The following is an 18,043-nucleotide window of genomic DNA, read 5'->3' as shown; positions in this document are numbered from 1 at the left end:
ACCTTGTTCAAGAATTTAACGGCAGTATTTCAGCCTACGCTGAAAGTAATTCCTAATGTAAAGGAGCTCAGGTTTGTATAGTTAGGAAAAATACAATTTACTTTCAAAAATTGTGGTTTTTGTGAAAATTTTGCATTATGCATAATGAGAGAGAAATGGATCTACCTCCCTTCCCTCCCAAAAAGGAAATTGTCACTCACATGTTAACGAGAGGTACAGTACATTTATTTGAAATACTACGTACCTGCTCTCATTGCTAGATTTGGGAAAAGGCTTTTGCAGAGATGAGGAAACAAGGATCAATTATTGTTAGTCTTTCATTTGCTACTTTTCTCATTATATAATTAATAATACACTTTACATTTTACAGGTGCTGATTTTTAACCAGATTCAGTTGAGAGAAAGACTGCCAAGATGAATTTGGGAAAACAGCTGCCTACTGATGAGTTCTTTTCTCTCCTGTCACAAGAGGAAAATGAAATTGTATGTAGATTGCTTGGAGCTAGATGTCAGGTACTGTACACGCTTCTTTTTTGTCTTAATTACTCTTTTCACGTAAGTGATTTACCAAACAATTGCAAAGCTGTAAGCTTTCTTACCTGGCAGTCAAAAATTCAAATATTGCAATACACCCCCTGAACACCTGAATAAGCCCTGGTCACTTACCAGCCCGAACCATCATTTATTAAAAATTTACCAAATCTTCGGTTAAAATAAACGATCAGTGTTGCCAATCTCCTGGCAAACACCCTCGTTACCTAGTTACCAGCCCACCGCTGGTAGTCCTGCCTCACGGGCCGGTCACACCTGCCCTCTCACGTCAATCACTTATCGTTCGCGGTGGAGTACAGATGTATCCACAGCGAACTCCTTTTTGGTCTTGCCCGGCCTTCATTTGCACCTTTGATTTGATTGATTTTGGTGACGAATTACGCATCCCTTTGGATTACGGTTGGATTGCTCTTAATACCTTGTCATCAGACATTGATTCTGCAAAGGAAGAAACAACACAAGCTACGACAACGACTACTGCATTCTCGGCCACGACATCACAGAAAACGACGAGCGGAAGTTCAACAACGTATCGTCTTGGCCAACAATGCAAGAAAAGGATGAGTACCCTATGACACGATAGTCATTCCTTATGCGTAAATTGTAGGCCTGTTCAATATAATGTAAAGACCAGATGTTTGGAATGTCAGGAGTGGTCTTTGGATCAGATGTTAGGGTATCTCAAACATAGGAAAGGTCTCGTATTAAGAAGTAAGTGTAGGCAGGAAGAGACTAACGTAGATCAAGATAAAGACCTAGAGACAGTGCTCTTTAAGAGACTTGAGAGTAGGCTGACATCGAGTATGACATCTCTGTTACCGATTTTATGTCAAGATTAAGTGAGGATAGATCGAGCAATAGGGATACTGAAATTACTAATTGTTCTTTTCCAGCTTCCCTGCCTGTTCCAGAACCAGCCCTAACCGGTGCTGGGGGTTATGGGGATCCGCAAGCCCACAGGGCAGGATCCGCCGTCCCCCCTGGCACGGAGCAGGCAGTGTTGGCAGCAGATTCCCCTTCCCTCGATGTGTAAGTTCTCAGGATGATAAAAACTTAGGTCAGATATAGACGAGTAGGGATAATAGGCTACATAGTGTTTAGTTTAGGAAGAGAAGTGCAGGCTTCTTCGGGTCGGTTTTCTATTAAAAGTAGTAGTTTATAGAGGCACAGTGTCCTTAGAGCATCTTTAGGCTTTTTCCTGCTTCGAGTTCCTTGCATCAGAAGCTTTTAGTCCATGGTTGGTCTTTCAGATATGCTCCTTCGTCTTTAAGGTTACTTTCCTCTACTTATACGATACGATAATTGTTAATATCAACTAATTCTCCGTTCAATGCATATTGACTTACGATATTCAGTATGGAGAGAAATCGAATAAAATTAACTACGGTTAGTCTAGTGTTCACGATGATATATCGTATGCATATTCAGTAGCCTAGCCTAGCCTAAAGTATTCGCTGTACAACATATTGGTAGTTATTTTTATATTGGCTAACGCTTTAGGCTCAAGGCATTCTGACTTCGTATAATTCAGTACAGGTGTAATTGAAAACGAACGAGAATCCGATCTGAAGATAATTAATATGAATGTAATCGAACAGAATGAAGATCGGATTCTGTCCGACTAAAGCATTATAATTGTATTATATGTATCATCAAATTAGCGTAGTATAAACACTAACTCGGCAGTCATTCACGCTGGAATCTGCGGATGACGAATACGGGTTTGCGTCGCCGTATCCATCTCATTCTCTCCTGATTGCCTAAAATGACTAACGTAACAATACTCTCACTTATGCCAAGTTTGTACAAACGTCTTGAAGGAGACGTGTGTTCAACTATGTTGACATTTAACATAGTCAATGAGGTTTCTATCTTGGGGCATATAATTAGATGTCAGATATAAGGAATTCGTATGTATGACGTCTTCATACGTTTAACAGACTTTTGCCGTCAGTAATTACATTGCGCTTATGTCAATTACAGTTACAAGTTATTACCAGTCGTATTATCAAATTACAATGACAACTGAAATTAATATTAGGCCTAATAAAGTTAATTTAATTACCTTTAAATATTATTTTATTACTTTTCAATTAAATTACAATTACACTAGATTGTCGTCAAACAGCACTTTTGTAAGGAGGTGTGGCTTAAACAGACAAGGATGCCGGCTGGTCTGTTTTTTTCCCTTGGCTCCAGATTCAACCATATCACTTGGTCTCGGCTAATGTTTTTGTCCCTAGTTAGCATATTAATGAATATCTGGATACTTAACTTATGGAACGAAGTCATACTGTTCATCTTACGATGTAATTTAAGACCAAAATTTGACTGATACGTCTCATTGGAAGCTAGTTTTTCCCTCGGGTTAGATGGCGTTAAATTTAGGATTCCGTTCGTTTTTTCACTCGTTTTCATAGGTATTACGAACCTTACACTTTATATACTTTATTAATCCTTTGTCTGTGTGAAAACAGCAGTAATGAGCTCTTTCATGCTATTAGTTTCTTTTACCACGGCTGCGTTTGAATTCATACAAAAGCTTGGGACTTCTGTCCAGGTTGCTGATGCACAAAATTTTGCCTTATTAGCTTCAGCTGCATTTATAACATGAATACAGTAATTACCGTCGCACGCGGATGAATACAATAACGGATGTTGCTATCGGATTCAATTTCTGTCACACGCTGATCAATACAATAAAGTGATGTTGTTATAGGAGTCGATCGCATTAGCAACAAGTTCTCGTTCGGTTGTTCATAGCTGTACGGAGTTATACGAGTATATTATCGTTAAGATAATACCCTTTTAACTTAGAAGAGGGTGCAATTTACAGAGGTGGAGATGTTAGACGATTGTAATTTCGCTCTCTCTCTCGTACTCTCTCTCTCTATCTCTCTCTCTCTCTCTCCTCTCTCTCTCTCTCTCTCTCACACACACTTCCCTGATTTTATATTCTCTCTTTATCCTAGACGATTGTATTTCTCTCTCTCTCTCTCTCTCTCTCTCTCTCTCTCTTACTTTTCTGATTTCATATTCTCTCATCCTATTTTCCACGCTCTCCTAACACTGGACTCATTGTGCAACAGAGGTTTTTCTTCCTGTCACACCTTTTCAAATTTTGTCAATTTCCCTTCAGCGCTGACTGACCTCATAGGTCCCAATACTCGGCCTTTGGCCTAAATTCTATTTTTAAACCCAACAATCTTGCTGTCTGAGTTAGTATTAGAGTAGGGAGCGAATATTACGAATATGCATAAGGTATTCATGATATGATATATCACGAGAGGATTTTAAGTATAAGGACAGATAGGAAAGAACATGTCTGGGTCTATCTGAGGGTATTCTTCCAAGTGCCAACCAGGCAGAGAACAGACAGGCAGGTACAACACTACAAGAGAGGACATCACTACGATCGACGACACCGTCGCAGACGCACCGATGGACATGGTTGTCTCCTCCGTACATGAGAGGCCTAAGGCTACATGGGAGATCTTCAGTTTCCCTCCATACATGAGAGGCCGAGAGCCACATGGGAGGTCTTCAGATTCCCTCCATACATGAGAGGCCGAGAGCCACATGGGAGGTCTTCAGATTCCCTCATACATGAGAGGCCGAGAGCCACATGGGAGGTCTTCAGTTTTTCCTCTACTCAGGTGAGGCACATAGCCAGCTGAGAGGAAACAGGTTTGTATCCCTCCCGCACTCAATGAGTTTTGACCTTAGGGTAGAGGTGCAGGGAGTTTTTCCCTCCACATATGGGAGGCCTAGAAGGCCACACATGGGAGATTAGTTTGGACGAGTGACAAATGAACTTGAGACTGACCCGCGTACTCAATTATATTGACTGACAACTGGTACAGTGGAGGGCCAGGTAGATTTGATTCCCCACCTCCAAATTAATGTTGTTAATCGGGCTTATTCAGGTGTTCAGGGGGTGTATTACAATATTAGTTTTACAATAAAAACTTCATTTCCTGGCACCAGCAGCGCTGCCATCATTTGCGTAGGTGATACAGGTCCTACCCACTTTCGGGAATCCCCGGTACTGCTGAGCTAACTACCGTCAATTTGTTTTCTGCAGCCCACAGATTAACACCTGTGGGTTTTCTTTGTAGTCAACTTTCATCGCCATATTGGATTTTGTGTCATATTTGGTGAAGTACAAATTTCTTGGTTATTTTTGCTGGTTAGCTGCTTCATTATCTTTCAATCAGCTAGGAGTTTAGCTTAATATGTCCACCTCTAGTTTGTCATCAGTTAGGTTTTGTAGCGATGGCTGCCAAACAAGAATGCCTAAGCTTTGTCACAATCTGCACTCCAAGTGTGTTAATTGTAGGGGGCAATGTTGTAGTAAAGACTTAACTTGTGCTGAATGCCAGGATTTAAATGAGCAGGGGTGGAAGGCTTTTAAGGCTCATTTAGAAAAGATGGAGAAAGATAGAAAGAGGAAAGCAGCTATTAGAGCTGGTAGTAAGAAAGAGGAAAGCAGCTATTAGAGCTGGTAGTAAGCCTAGGTTGAGTCGTCATCTTTCCCTTTAGAGGCGAAGAAGGCTTCTCTTTCTTCCCCTATTTTGTCTTAACATTTCTCCGATTGATAGTCCTCCTACTTCATTGCCTGTAACTCCAGTCCAGGTAGCCCTTGCTTCTGATCCTAACACCATTACCAATTTAGAGTCCAAAATGGACAAAAGGTTTGAGATTTTGGGTAAATCCATAGTGGATTTAGGTTTGTCTTTCTGCACGTTCGTGGAGAAGTCGAGTGCTAGTGAAAAGTCCAGTGTTGTGCAAGGTGTCAGTGTTGTGTCCGAGGGGCGGCTGACCGTCTCCCCAGTTCTCCTAGACAAAGGTCACTGTCCCACTCCCCCGCACCTGGGAGAAGACATACCGGAGGTTGAAGGGAGACTGGAGGGGTTTGCCCATGGGCAGTCACGGACTCCTTCGATCTTGTCGACTCGTGTTTGTCGACTAAACGCCGCTGGAAAGGCATAGAGGTGAGTGAGGCGCAGTTTTTGTCTGATTCTGGTGTGCCCTCTCCTGACAAGAGATGACAAGCGTGGAGTGGTTCAGTGTTGCATCTGTTAGAGACATGCTGCTTTTGCGGACAGTACAATTCTGCTTGTGAAGAAGTCAAGAGAGCAGTGGAGGCCCCAGCCATCCTGCAGTTTTGCGCCTGCACAAGATTTTCAGGAGTTTCATCAGTCGACAGAAAGTGTAGTCCCGACTGTCGACGGGTGCTCGCTCGCTGAGCAGCAGTTTCGCTTTTATGCTCTCAACTCCCCTTGCAGTATGTTGAAAGGTGTTTCGACTCTTTTGCCTCCCGCGGCTCGTAGCGCTTCGCTTACTAACCGCTCATCTTCAAAGAAGAGCTGATTGACAGCAACGACTTTGACATCGACATTGACGTCGGAAGTCCCGAAAACCAGTGCTCCAGGAGATGATTTGCCTTTTAGAACTTCCAAGCAGCAGGAGAGGAAGACGGTGTATGATCGGTTCTTACGGGGAATGAAGCTCAAGATCAAGAGTCAATATCTTCTTCAGCATATTCCAGTCTGTTGAGGTTTTTACTGGCTACGTACCCAGACTGTTTTGAGCCAGCTTCACCTTCGTCCTCACCCTCGATGTTTGTGAAGGATGGAAAGGTGCTGTCTTCAGGATTACCGAAACTGGTTCTGTCTCAGTCGGCAAAAAGAGTATTCAAGGAAGCAGACGAGTGACTGTCCAATAAATGGGAGTTAGGCAAGGCCTCTTTCACCTATCCCCCTCTGAAATTACAGAATAAGATTTAGGTTCTACGTGACGGTAGAAGTTCCTTACTTGGGAGTTTCTGCCTCCTCTCAAGGGGACTTTTCAGGTATAGTGGATGCAAATAGGAGAGTGGCTCTTTCGGCTGCTAAGATAATGTTCTGTTCACCCGATTTCGGTCACCTGGTACGCTACTTGTTTAAGGTGATAGAAGTACAGTAGTAGCTCGAGATACGAAATTAATCTGTTCAGAGGCGCCCTTCGTATCATGAGGTTTTCGTAACAATCCGTTCCAAGCCCTCCAAAAACACCCCAGTAAATTTCATAATAAAGCTAAATTGACCTATAAACAATGAAATGCTACAAAAATTTGGACCATTCAATACCTAAATTAATAACAAAATGCAAAATAACCTGTAAATAAAGTGTATTAGTGTACATGGTATACAAGAAATACTGTACGTAAAATGTGGAAGCTTACCTTTCAAGTGAGGCTATCTCCGAAAGTGGCGGCAGAGGAGGAGGAGGACAAACGATTGCACTTTATGAAAAGCGGCTAGAACATCCTTAATTTCTGCCGTTTTTTTTTTTTTTTTTTTTTTTTTTTTTTTAACTATTTTTTTTACTTTACGTAGGTTTTTTTTTTTTTTTTTTTTCTTTTTTTACAGAATTTCAGCTTCATCACCACTTTCAACTTTCTGTTTTTATCACTTGGTTCTTCCTTTTTGCTTACTCCTGCTAATGCTAAAGGCCTCTTTAAAAAATAACGATCCAAGGAAGATTGCTTCTGCCTACTTTTCACAATGTTCTTGAAACGACTCAGGCAAACGTCATCGAACTGCGCAAGTATACGACCTGTGTGACCCTTTTCGGGGTGTCTTTTTTCTATAAACGCATAGTGTTCATTAATGGCTGCCCGTCTTGATAATTATCTACTAATTGTTGCACCTCATGACTCTGCAAAACCCTGTTCAACCAAATGCTCTCTCTGCAACTGATTTGGGTACTGAATGTTCGGCTGCTGACCTTCAACATAAACTGAAGTGCCTTGATTATACTGGTATGCATGTTGTAAATGATTGGTCAACACCCTGTTCAGCAGGGAGTGGAGATTCTACCAACCTTGCAAAGTTTCCAGTTATCCCATGAGAGAGACCTTGATCACTTATCCCATGTGAGAGATCTTGGTCACTTATCCCACGAGAGAGATCTTGGTCAATCATATCATATATGTCGTCACTTGAGAGGTGCTCTTCTTTTTCCATTTTCTGTGAAAAGATATGAGAAATTAAAAAAAAAAATACAATTGACGATCCCAAAACGAATACTGCGTGCATACTATAACAATGCTGGTACCGAGTGGCCGAGGCACGCCACCACGTACATAAATGCATGATGGGAGGGACGCTGGCCAATAGGAGAGAAGGATCTCATGGCTGCGACTAGCATCAGGAACCAATGGGAGAGCAGGAGGATGGTGGCGAGTCTACTAAGTTGGCGGCGGGCGAGTTTCAAAATTGTTATCGGTGGTTCGGGCGAATCTCGGACTTTACAGAAACCTTTCGTATCTTGAAAACTTTTTGTATGTAGAGCCGTTAAATTTTTCGTATTGGCTACGTATCTCAAGTTTTTCGTAATTTGAGCCTTTCGTATCTCGAGGTACCACTGTATTAAGTTTTCTAGACTGGACTATTGCTGCGTTAGCCAGGAAGATTGAAGAATGTCAGTTCCTAGAAGAGGAGTTTTCATCGGACTGGCGTAACGTTTTGTCCTGCGCAGTAAAAGCGGTGAGAGATGGTTTGGGGGAGCTTGCCGTACTCTTCACGATGGGTATCCTAAAAATGAGTGAACTGTGGTGTTATTTTGATGCCAGGGGAGTTACGACAAACCAGAAGTCTGCTTTGATGTTCCCTCCCCTGTGTAAGTCCCACCTGTTTCCAGAACAGACAATTCAACAGGTCTTATCGGAGACCTGGAGAAGAAGTTGACGAACGATCTGTTAATACAGTCAGACGCCCTAAGGATCCCCCTATCTCCCTATCACAGGAGCTAAAGCTTCCCCTCTGCAGAAGCACCCTTTTCAAGGCTGCAAAACTAGGTGGCAGAATAGGCCGAGGACTGACTTGTGCATGCCAGCAAAGTCCACCAAGAAACCTCCCTTCAAGCAGTCAGACAAGTGATCGGGAGGTCCTTCACGCAACTGTAAGGGCCAGACTCCATTATTTTTGGGAGGACTGGAGTCGGAGAGGAGCAGAGCAGTGGGTAGTCCAAGTGCAAGACCCTCCGCTGTTCCACGTACCCATCTGCTTGACAGCGTACTCGAAGGGATCAGGGAGAGCTTTTGGCGTTAGTCACAGAGGTATAGAGCGGCAGCCCGGACCATTGAGATACAACGAACGAGATACCGACTGTAACCCCTACTGGTATTTAGGAGTAGACTTGTAAACTGTGAAACTGACCGTCTGCCGAAAATATATGGGTGGCTTACTTAACAAGCACCACTAATTGCTCGTTAGATTTTGGGTCTAGATCCAATATATGAGATACCAGATGAAACTAATATATAATATATCTGCAGACTCTACTGATTATAGAATGACCAGTGACAGACATTTTGGAGGGTGGGTTCCCCCTGACAGACGCACCGAAAAGGGGGTGTTAATTGGGTCTAGATCCAACTTAGGAGATACCGAGTAAAATTTACACTACAATAGCACTGCACATCCTAGAATACTGTGGTGGTAATGACAGACGTTTTAGTGGGTGGTTACCCCCCGACAGACGCCCCACAACGAGTGGGGAGGGGGAGGCAGGATCTGCATCCAACATTGGAGATACCAAGTAAAATTTGTACTACAATAGTTCTGCACATCCTAGAATGCTGTGATGGTAATGCCAGACATTTTAGTGGGTGGTTACCCCCTGACAGACACCCCACAACGAGTTTGGAGGGGGAGGGGGAGACAGGATCTGCATCCAACATCATAGTACCAAGTAAAATTTGTACTACAATAGCACTGCACTTCCTAGAGTACTGCAGTGGTAATGACAGATATTTTAGTGGGTAGTTACCCCCTGACAGGCACCCCACAACGAGTGGGGGGGAGGGGGAGGGGGAGCCAGGAACTGCACCCAACATTGGAGATACCAAGTAAAATTTGTACTACAATAACACTGCACATCTCAGAGTACTGCAGTGGTAATGACAGATATTTTAGTGGGTGGTTTCCCCCTGACAGGCACCCCACAACGAGTGGGAGGGGGGGGGACGGGGGGGGGGGGGGGAGGGGGAGGGGGAGCCAGGATCTGCATCCAACATTGGAGATACCAAGTATAATTTGTACTATAATAGCACTGCACATCCTAGAGTACTGTGGTGGTAATGACAGACATTTTGAGGATGGTTACCCTCTGCCAGACACCCCACAACGAGTAGGGAGGGGGAGAGGGAGGGGGAGACAGGATCAGCATTAAACATTGGAGATATAAAGTAAAATTTGTACCACAATAGCACTTCATATCCTAGAATGCTGTGATTGGAATGCCAGACATTTTAGTGGCTGGTTACCCCTTCACAGACATAACCTATGATTGGAAGGAGAGGTGGGACACCTTGAAATATTTCAAAATCTATCATAGGCAATATTAATATTAGAAATATGGCAAGTATCTGAAAAATCGTGAGCCTGATAAAATGTAAAGGCAAAATTTCAAGAAATATTGTGATGTTTCAGGATGAAGAACTTACTGCCGGAGTTATTTTTAAAAATTCCTATTGAAGTATGGAATATTTCACTTCATTAATTCCATCACATTTATATAAATACTATATGTGAGACTTTCTAGGCTTGGTTTACTTCCATAGTTTCACTCACACACACACACACACACACACACACACACATATATATATATATATATATATATATATATATATATATATATAATATTAGCACTATCCTTTGGTTTGGAGTTATTACTTCACACAAAGTATTTGATCTGAATGGGAGGGGGTCACAATTGGGAACAGCTACAAGTATGTGTGCTGAGCCATTTTTTAATAATTAAACCAGTCATATGGTGCCACTCTCAGTTCCTCTAAAAAAAGAAATGTAAGATAAGTATTCTCGCTTTCATAGCGTCTTTGGTCGTTTTCTTTTCTTGCCTATAGTTATGACACTACAGCCATGTCGAGGTTCGTAGCCCAACGTGTCTGACCATAAATGAATTGTTCTTTAGTTGCTGTTGGTTCGTGTGGATGAAATGAAATTTTTATCGGATATGGGAATTCGATTGATATTAAGACCAAAGTCCCATCATAAAGAGTCGTTTTAACACCCGCACATTCACAAAGAGATGATGTATCACAATACAAATAATTACTGGAAACGGAAATGTGAATGAATTGTTCAGGATAAGCTAACTATAAATATTAAAACATTTTCCTCCATTTTATTCCCCCTCCCGAAGTTGACGATCATACAACTTGGAGCTCCTGACTCCCAAATTAAGTTGGCCTATAATATCATGTCAGTTAACTAATAGTCCACTTATTTTCGGCTGCCTCACTCAAATTGATCTGTACACTATCACCAAGTATCAGGTACTATATATATACAGGGAAGAAAATCTAAACTTAAATAAAATGATACACCGTTTGATGTTTAAAGCCAGCCGAGTGCGTTTGTCTCTCAACTTCCCACCGGCACGCACCACAGGCAGCCTATGTAATGTGTTTCAATACATTCTATCGATGCTGGCTTTGATGACCATTATTCTGCTAATTTTCTCCCTAGTAATATTTTTTTCTTTATTTGTTCATTATATCCAGTAGACAGGCACTAACATCATATTATATCCTCACGTCTGTTCAATGCATTTACCATTGTTAATATGATTTATAATGCGTCTCCAACAGTCATAAAAATTTGACAACCGAATGTGCAAATATGTCAGCTGTGTGCAAGGCATAGGGCGTCAATCACTGGAGTAGCGATCTCCCTGCCGAGAGTGACTTCGGAAGGCCATATTGAAAGGTCTCGGTCCAGCTCTTAGTACTATATTTTATTACTATTGCTTTTTTTAATCTTTATTATTATTATTATTATTATTATTATTATTATTATTATTATTATTATTATTATTATTATTATTCGACCCAATTTCACAGAGAAAAATTAGCTTACGAAAACACACCTAAGTACTCCAACCATTGTGGTCAGGCCTAAGCATCTGCTTTTGGATCTAAGCAGTGTCAATCATAAATGGTTCCTGTGTAAATACAGACTTTCTTTGCATATGGTAGCAAAGCACTAACTAAACAGTAATGTACAATCACAAACCACCAACACTCACAATGCACTTACTCAGTAAGCACTCACACTTGCATACATTCTATAGTATCTATACACACACACACACACACACACACACTTAACATACACTCACACACACTCTCAATAACACAAAACACTCTGAATACCCAACACTCACTAGGCATTCACTATACACTAAATGCTCACTAAACACTTGAAATACTAAATTTACTAAATATTCATTATACCCCAAACACTCGGTAAACATTCACTAAACACTCACTTAATCCTAAACATTAATTAAACACTAAACATTCACTAAACCCCAAGCACTCATTAAATACTAGCTTACCAAACCCTAAATACTTATTAAATACTAAACAGTGAATGAACATCCACTCATTAAAAACTTAATAAACACTTACATACTAAACATTTGCTAAACACTAACATTCACAAGACATTCACTAAACGCTCACTTAAAATTCGCAAAACTTACACTAAAACCCTAAACACTCACTGAATACTTACACTAAATATTCACTAAACACTACTATTCACAAGACATTCACTAAACGTTCACTTAACATTCACAAAACATTTACTAAAACCCTTAAGACAAAACATTCACTGAATACTTACACAATAAACATTCAATAACATTCACAAAACATTCACTAAACCCTAAAGACTCAGTAAACATTCACTGAATACTGACACATTAAACAGTCACTAAACCCTAAACACTCATCAAACACTTACTCATAAACATTCACTAAACGCATACTCACTAAACCCTAACAATTCGCTAAACACTGACTCATTAAACATTAACGATAGAAAAAATTGACAATCGCACTAATTTTTAATTTCTCTTGTTTTCTTTACATTAATGCAAGGTGATTATTATTATTATTTTTTTTTTTGGTCTAGATTGCTCTTTTATTTATTCATAATCTTCTTGAGAGAATGGAAATGTTCGAAATAACTTGGTGTGTAGAGATATTGTTTAAAAAACAGAGATCCTCTGTGTCCTTCCTCAGCCAGGTGTATTATGTCTGACGAATTTTACACCAGCCGAAAAACATCGACTATAGTAACAACAATATTCATTCATAAAACTGATAATACAAAAATGTATCCATGATTTCATTAGCATGAAAGTCAGTTGAAACCAAAAGAAGGTAGTCCTGCTTCGATAAAACAAACCGAGTAGGCTGTAGCACAATTATTATGATCTGTACCCTGACTATAGCGTATATATTACATATGTATTACTATCTATTTAATGGGTGCGTAACTCTATTTAACAAATGTTATGTACATAGACATTTTACAGCAATAACTCTAATAATGATAAGAACTTATATGCTACTTTATAGTGTCAGTCTTGCAACCACCGCTACATTAATTTTCATATCGTAAACAAAGCTAAAGCTAGTAGGGGAGACCGGGGCTAGTTGGCACACTTTTTACAATTTTGGTTATTCCGAATATAAAACAAACTTTTTGCAAAATTCTATATCATAGAGCAAAATAATTGATGTTTGCTTTCAACATAAGATAACAATAAGCTTTAGAAAAAAATAACTTTTCGTGCCACTTGCCCCACGGGGTAAGTTGGCACACATTATGGGGTAAGTTGGCACATTGATAATTAAAAGAAAATTACTACATTGCATTTAAATCAAATAGCAAAAATACCCTCTGAATTTCCAAAATGCAAAATATAAGGCATTAGTATTACTTCAGATCATCATCTAGTTGTAATTGTGGCAGGTGTGAAATAAATCCTCGTCATAGTCTTCATGCTCCCACATGTTACATGCCCTGCACTGGACCCACACTTCTCCTGGCTTACCAAACACAGGCTCTCTTCAGCCGAGCTTTCTTCTGGATCAACAAGAGCAGTTCTTAAACTCTGTATCACGCTGATGACTGATCTGAAGCCCATGTGTCTTTTCGGACATCTCTCAATCTGTTACATAACCACCCATAAAATCAGTCTTGAAATAGTCTGTAATTCAAAGTTGAAATTCCATCAATCCTAAACCAATTGAAAACATCAGAATAAGTGACAGCTAGAGGTAAAGCCGAGGAAACTTTACCAGGAATGTCACAGATGGGCATACATGATCCTGGATTACCAGTCATCCACGAATCACATGCCCTGTTAACACATTTTTCAGATGTCTATAAACACTAAAACCCAGGAGCTGCAACTTGTGAGAACAATGTGGAGGAAATGATAGGACACTAATCTCATTATCCTTCCAAAAATCCAGAAACAAAACTTGAATTATATAAATAAATAGGCTTACTATTGTTATCAAATAACGTGTGCCAACTTGCCCCATTTATTTTGAGCCAACTTGCCCATCCCTACCATTTGGTACAAAAACGATAACAAGTCCACACCAAGAAGCCTTGAATTAATAATTTTAATGCTATAGAATTTTTAAACCATAAGGAAATCTATGCTATCATTGAAAACTAATCTTTATGAATGTAGAGATGTTATAGCAAATAACAGAAAGATTAAAATATTTACATACTACCATCAAAATAGAAAATTGTCTCATAAATTCGAGCTCCTACGTTCTATCTCTATAGAATTTTGCTGGTAATTGAGGAACCACGTGGCAATTACACAGTATATGTATTAGAGTCATCCTATTGGTAAACTTTAAAGTCATGAGCATCCCAACTTACCCCTGTTGCCAACTAGCCCAGGGCTCCTCTACTATAATTGAAGTCAGTTGCTTGCTTGACAAAATAATAATATGACTGAATTATTATGGGCCTACAGATGACTGTTATTTATATGAAACAAATAAATTATTTTTGTGTTAGATCAGCCATCGTCAACCGGGGTTCCGTGGAACCTTAGGGTTCCGTGAACGATCGCCAGGTGTTCCGTACATGGCGTGAGAAATCGTAGTCCTATAATTTATTTTATCGTTACATATCGTGCGAGATTTTTTCCCTCTGTTTTACTAAAGGTGATTAACACAAATGCTTACGCACACACACACACACACACACACACACACACATATATATATATATGTGTGTGTGTGTGTGTGTGTGTGTGTGTGTGTGTATTGGGGTTCCTTGGGATGAGGAAAATTGTCTCACGGGTTCCTCAAAGTGTCAAAGGTTGGGAAACACTGTGTTAGATAAATACAAAGGATATAGAAAGGATAAAAATATTTATTAAATATATCACGATAATGTATAATACGGGTCAATAGTAGCCCACTATACTAATCTAGACATTTTATCAGGGCTTGCCCTTCCCCCTGCCCACCTGTTAAGGTGTGTCTGTCAGGGGGAAACCACCCACTAAAATGTCTGTCATTACCATCACAGCATTCTAGGATATGATGTGCTATTGTAGTACAAATTTTACTTGGTATCTCCAATGTTGGATGCAGTTCCTGTCTCTCCCTCCCCCTCCCCACTCATTGTGGGGTGTCTGTCAGGGGGTAACCACCCACTAATATGTCTGGTGATTACCATCACAGCATTCTAGGATGTGCATGTGCTATTGTAGTACAAATTTTACTTGGTGTCTCCGATGTTGGATGGAGATCCTGTCGCCCCCTCCCCTTCCCCCTTCCCCCCCACTCGTTGTGGGGTGTCTCTCAGGGGGTAACTACCCACTAAAATGTCTGGTATTACCACCACATTACTCTAGGATGTGCAGAACTATTGTAGTACAGCTTTTACTTGGTATCTTCATGTTAGATGCAGATCCTGTCTCCCCCTCCCCCTCCAAACTCGTTGTGGGGTGTCTGTCAGGGGGTAACCACCCACTAAAATGTCTGGCATTACCATCACAGCATTCTAGGATGTGCAGAACTATTGTAGTACAAATTTTACTTGGTATCTCCAATGTTGGATGCAGATCCTGCCTCCCCCTCCCCACTCGTTGTGGGGCGTCTGTCGGGGGGTAACCACCCACTAAAACGTCTGTCATTACCACTACAGTATTCTAGGATGTGCAGTGCTATTGCAGTGTAAATTTTACTCGGTATCTCCTAAGTTGGATCTAGATCCAATTAACACCCCCTTTTCAGTGCGTCTGTCAGGGGGAACCCACCCTCCAAAATGTCTGTCACTGGTCATTCTATAATCAGTAGAGTCTGCAGATATATTATATATTAGTTTCATCTGGTATCTCATATATTGGATCTAGACCCAAAATCTAACGAGCAATTAGTGGTGCTTGTTAAGTAAGCCACCCATATATTTTCGGCAGACGGTCAGTTTCACAGTTTACAAGTCTACTCCTAAATACCAGTAGGGGTTACAGTCGGTATCTCGTTCGTTGTATCTCAATGGTCCGGGCTGCCGGTCTAGTAGAAGCACTCATCAACAAGAAAGCCGTAGAAGAAGTAACAGACAAGAACTCCGCAGACTTCTATTTTTAGCAGTCCCCAAGGCTTCTGGGGGCTAGAGGCCCATATTAGATGTGAGCGCATTGAACTTCTTCATGCAAAAGACGAAGTGTTGGATGGAAACCAGTCAGTTGGTGATGTCAGCTCTCCAACCGGGTGACTGGATGGTGTCTCTCAACATGGAAGATGCATACTTTCATGTCCCAATTCATCAGGAGTCCAAGAAATTTCTGAGACTCATCTTCAAAAAGAGGGAGTTCTATGATGGGAATCATTGCAGCTTTTTACTAGGCAACTGGCTACTGAGGTCCAAATCCAGTCGTGAGTGTGTGAAGGACTTGGAAAGGACATTAAATCTGACTCAACAATTGGGAATTCAAATAAATCTCGAGAAGTCCCAGTTGTCTCCGACACATAGGATTCCCTATTTAGGAAGGATTCTGGACACTAGCTTTTTGGGCTTTTCTCTCCCCTGAAGAAGATAGAATCATGCCTTATGACAGTTCAAAAGTTCCTTGTTCACCCGTTGTGCTCAGTGCTGGATTGGATGAGCCTCCTCGGAATCCTTGTTTCAGTGGAAGGTTTCATAACCTTAGGTCGCCTCCATATGGGGTTTCTCCAATTCTTTCTAAAAGTGAACTGAAACCTGAAGACTCAACCAGACTCACTGGTTTTTCCCTTGATGGAAGAGATCAAAGCAGATCTTCGTTGGTGGTTGTCAAAGGAGAGACTCCAAGAAGGGCTTTCTCTAGTAACGTCAAACCCCGACCTAGAGTTCTACTCAGTTGCGTTGGACAAGGGATGGGGAGTTCTACTAGGAAACAGGAGGGCCTCAGGTCTTTGGACAGAGCAGGATAAGGCCCTACACATAAATCTGAATGAATTGAAGGCGATTCTTTTAGGACTTCAAGCGTTTACTCCTCTGGTCGCTGGAAGAAATAGTGGAGGATAATATCCCAGATAATCAAGGTAACTGTGCAAATCTTGATACAAGCATGAAATTTTGCACAAAGGCCCACTAAACTGTTTTATACACTTTCAAACTCTTGGCCCCCCCAAAAAAATGAATTTTTTCACAATGGCCACCCAATTTTTTAACATGGCAGTTTTTGCAATGGAAGAAATCTGAAATATCGACTTCAAATTATCTGGTAATGTTCTTTTGAGTAAACCTGGTGAATTAATTGATGTACTTTCTTTCTAGAATGTCCAATAATCAATAATAAGTTAGTTTGTAATAGTTTTGTATTGTGCATGCACAAAAAATAAGAATAAAAACACAATTTTCACCACTTAAACATGACTTTTTTGGTATTTCAACATGCATTTAAAACAAAACAAATGAATAATATTTTTTGTTGTTGCTCCTACATTCAAATTTCATAATAATATCAAATAGTATTTGTGGGTGCACAAAAAATATAAGATCCATTTACATGCACTACCAGGGCACACAGGTGTAAATTGTTGCCTATTGATAATCAGCATGGGATTCATTGTAAGCTCATTATGAGTCTGCCAAATACTTTATGGTTTGCCCCTTTGTACAACCATAGAGTCGTACCTGAATTGACAGGGTGTGCTGACGCTGGATAGCCGAGTCAAGGAGGAATGGGCATACTACCTCCGGATGGTGTACATATCACACGGGTGTTAAATTACAATGGATGAACGATCGGGCTGAGTGTAGGAACGCCATCGTCGAACTCAGTCGAATCCCATACAAATAAAGTGCAGTTTCAAGGGGTAAAAGGATAAACCCTCGGCCTGTAGACACATATATCTTAGCTGTATTGATAAACAATTATTGTCTAGTAAACCAAGTTCCCTTTGTGCATAGATTATTTTGCATTCATTTGCCTTGGTACGTTACCAGATTTAATATCAGAGTCTGAGATAGAAATCCTTGAAGCTTTTGTATGCATAATGTATGACCGGGTAACAACTACATTTGCAGTCAATGAATCTCGTTTTGAATTGATGCAATCCCTCCAACTAAGGATGCTTTAAGACAGCACATCAAGAGAT

At 40.6% G+C, this 18,043-nt stretch overlaps 1 protein-coding gene across 1 annotated transcript in view; it reads left to right on the top strand.

Annotated features, from left to right (window-relative positions):
- Nucleotides 1-368: 368 nt before the first annotated feature.
- The window catches only part of LOC135205053 (actin nucleation-promoting factor WASL-like), a 250,054-nt gene continuing 232,379 nt past the window's right edge, over nt 369-18,043 (top strand). The window contains exon 1 of the mRNA XM_064235319.1: nt 369-513. Within this exon, the coding sequence (XP_064091389.1) occupies nt 415-513 (99 nt within the window). The 5' untranslated portion in view covers nt 369-414. The remainder of the gene's footprint in view (nt 514-18,043) is intronic.

This window comes from Macrobrachium nipponense, chromosome 48, assembly GCF_015104395.2.
Source record: "Macrobrachium nipponense isolate FS-2020 chromosome 48, ASM1510439v2, whole genome shotgun sequence".
NCBI classification, from domain to species: domain Eukaryota; kingdom Metazoa; phylum Arthropoda; class Malacostraca; order Decapoda; family Palaemonidae; genus Macrobrachium; species Macrobrachium nipponense.
This window is presented reverse-complemented; position numbering and strand designations above follow the sequence as displayed.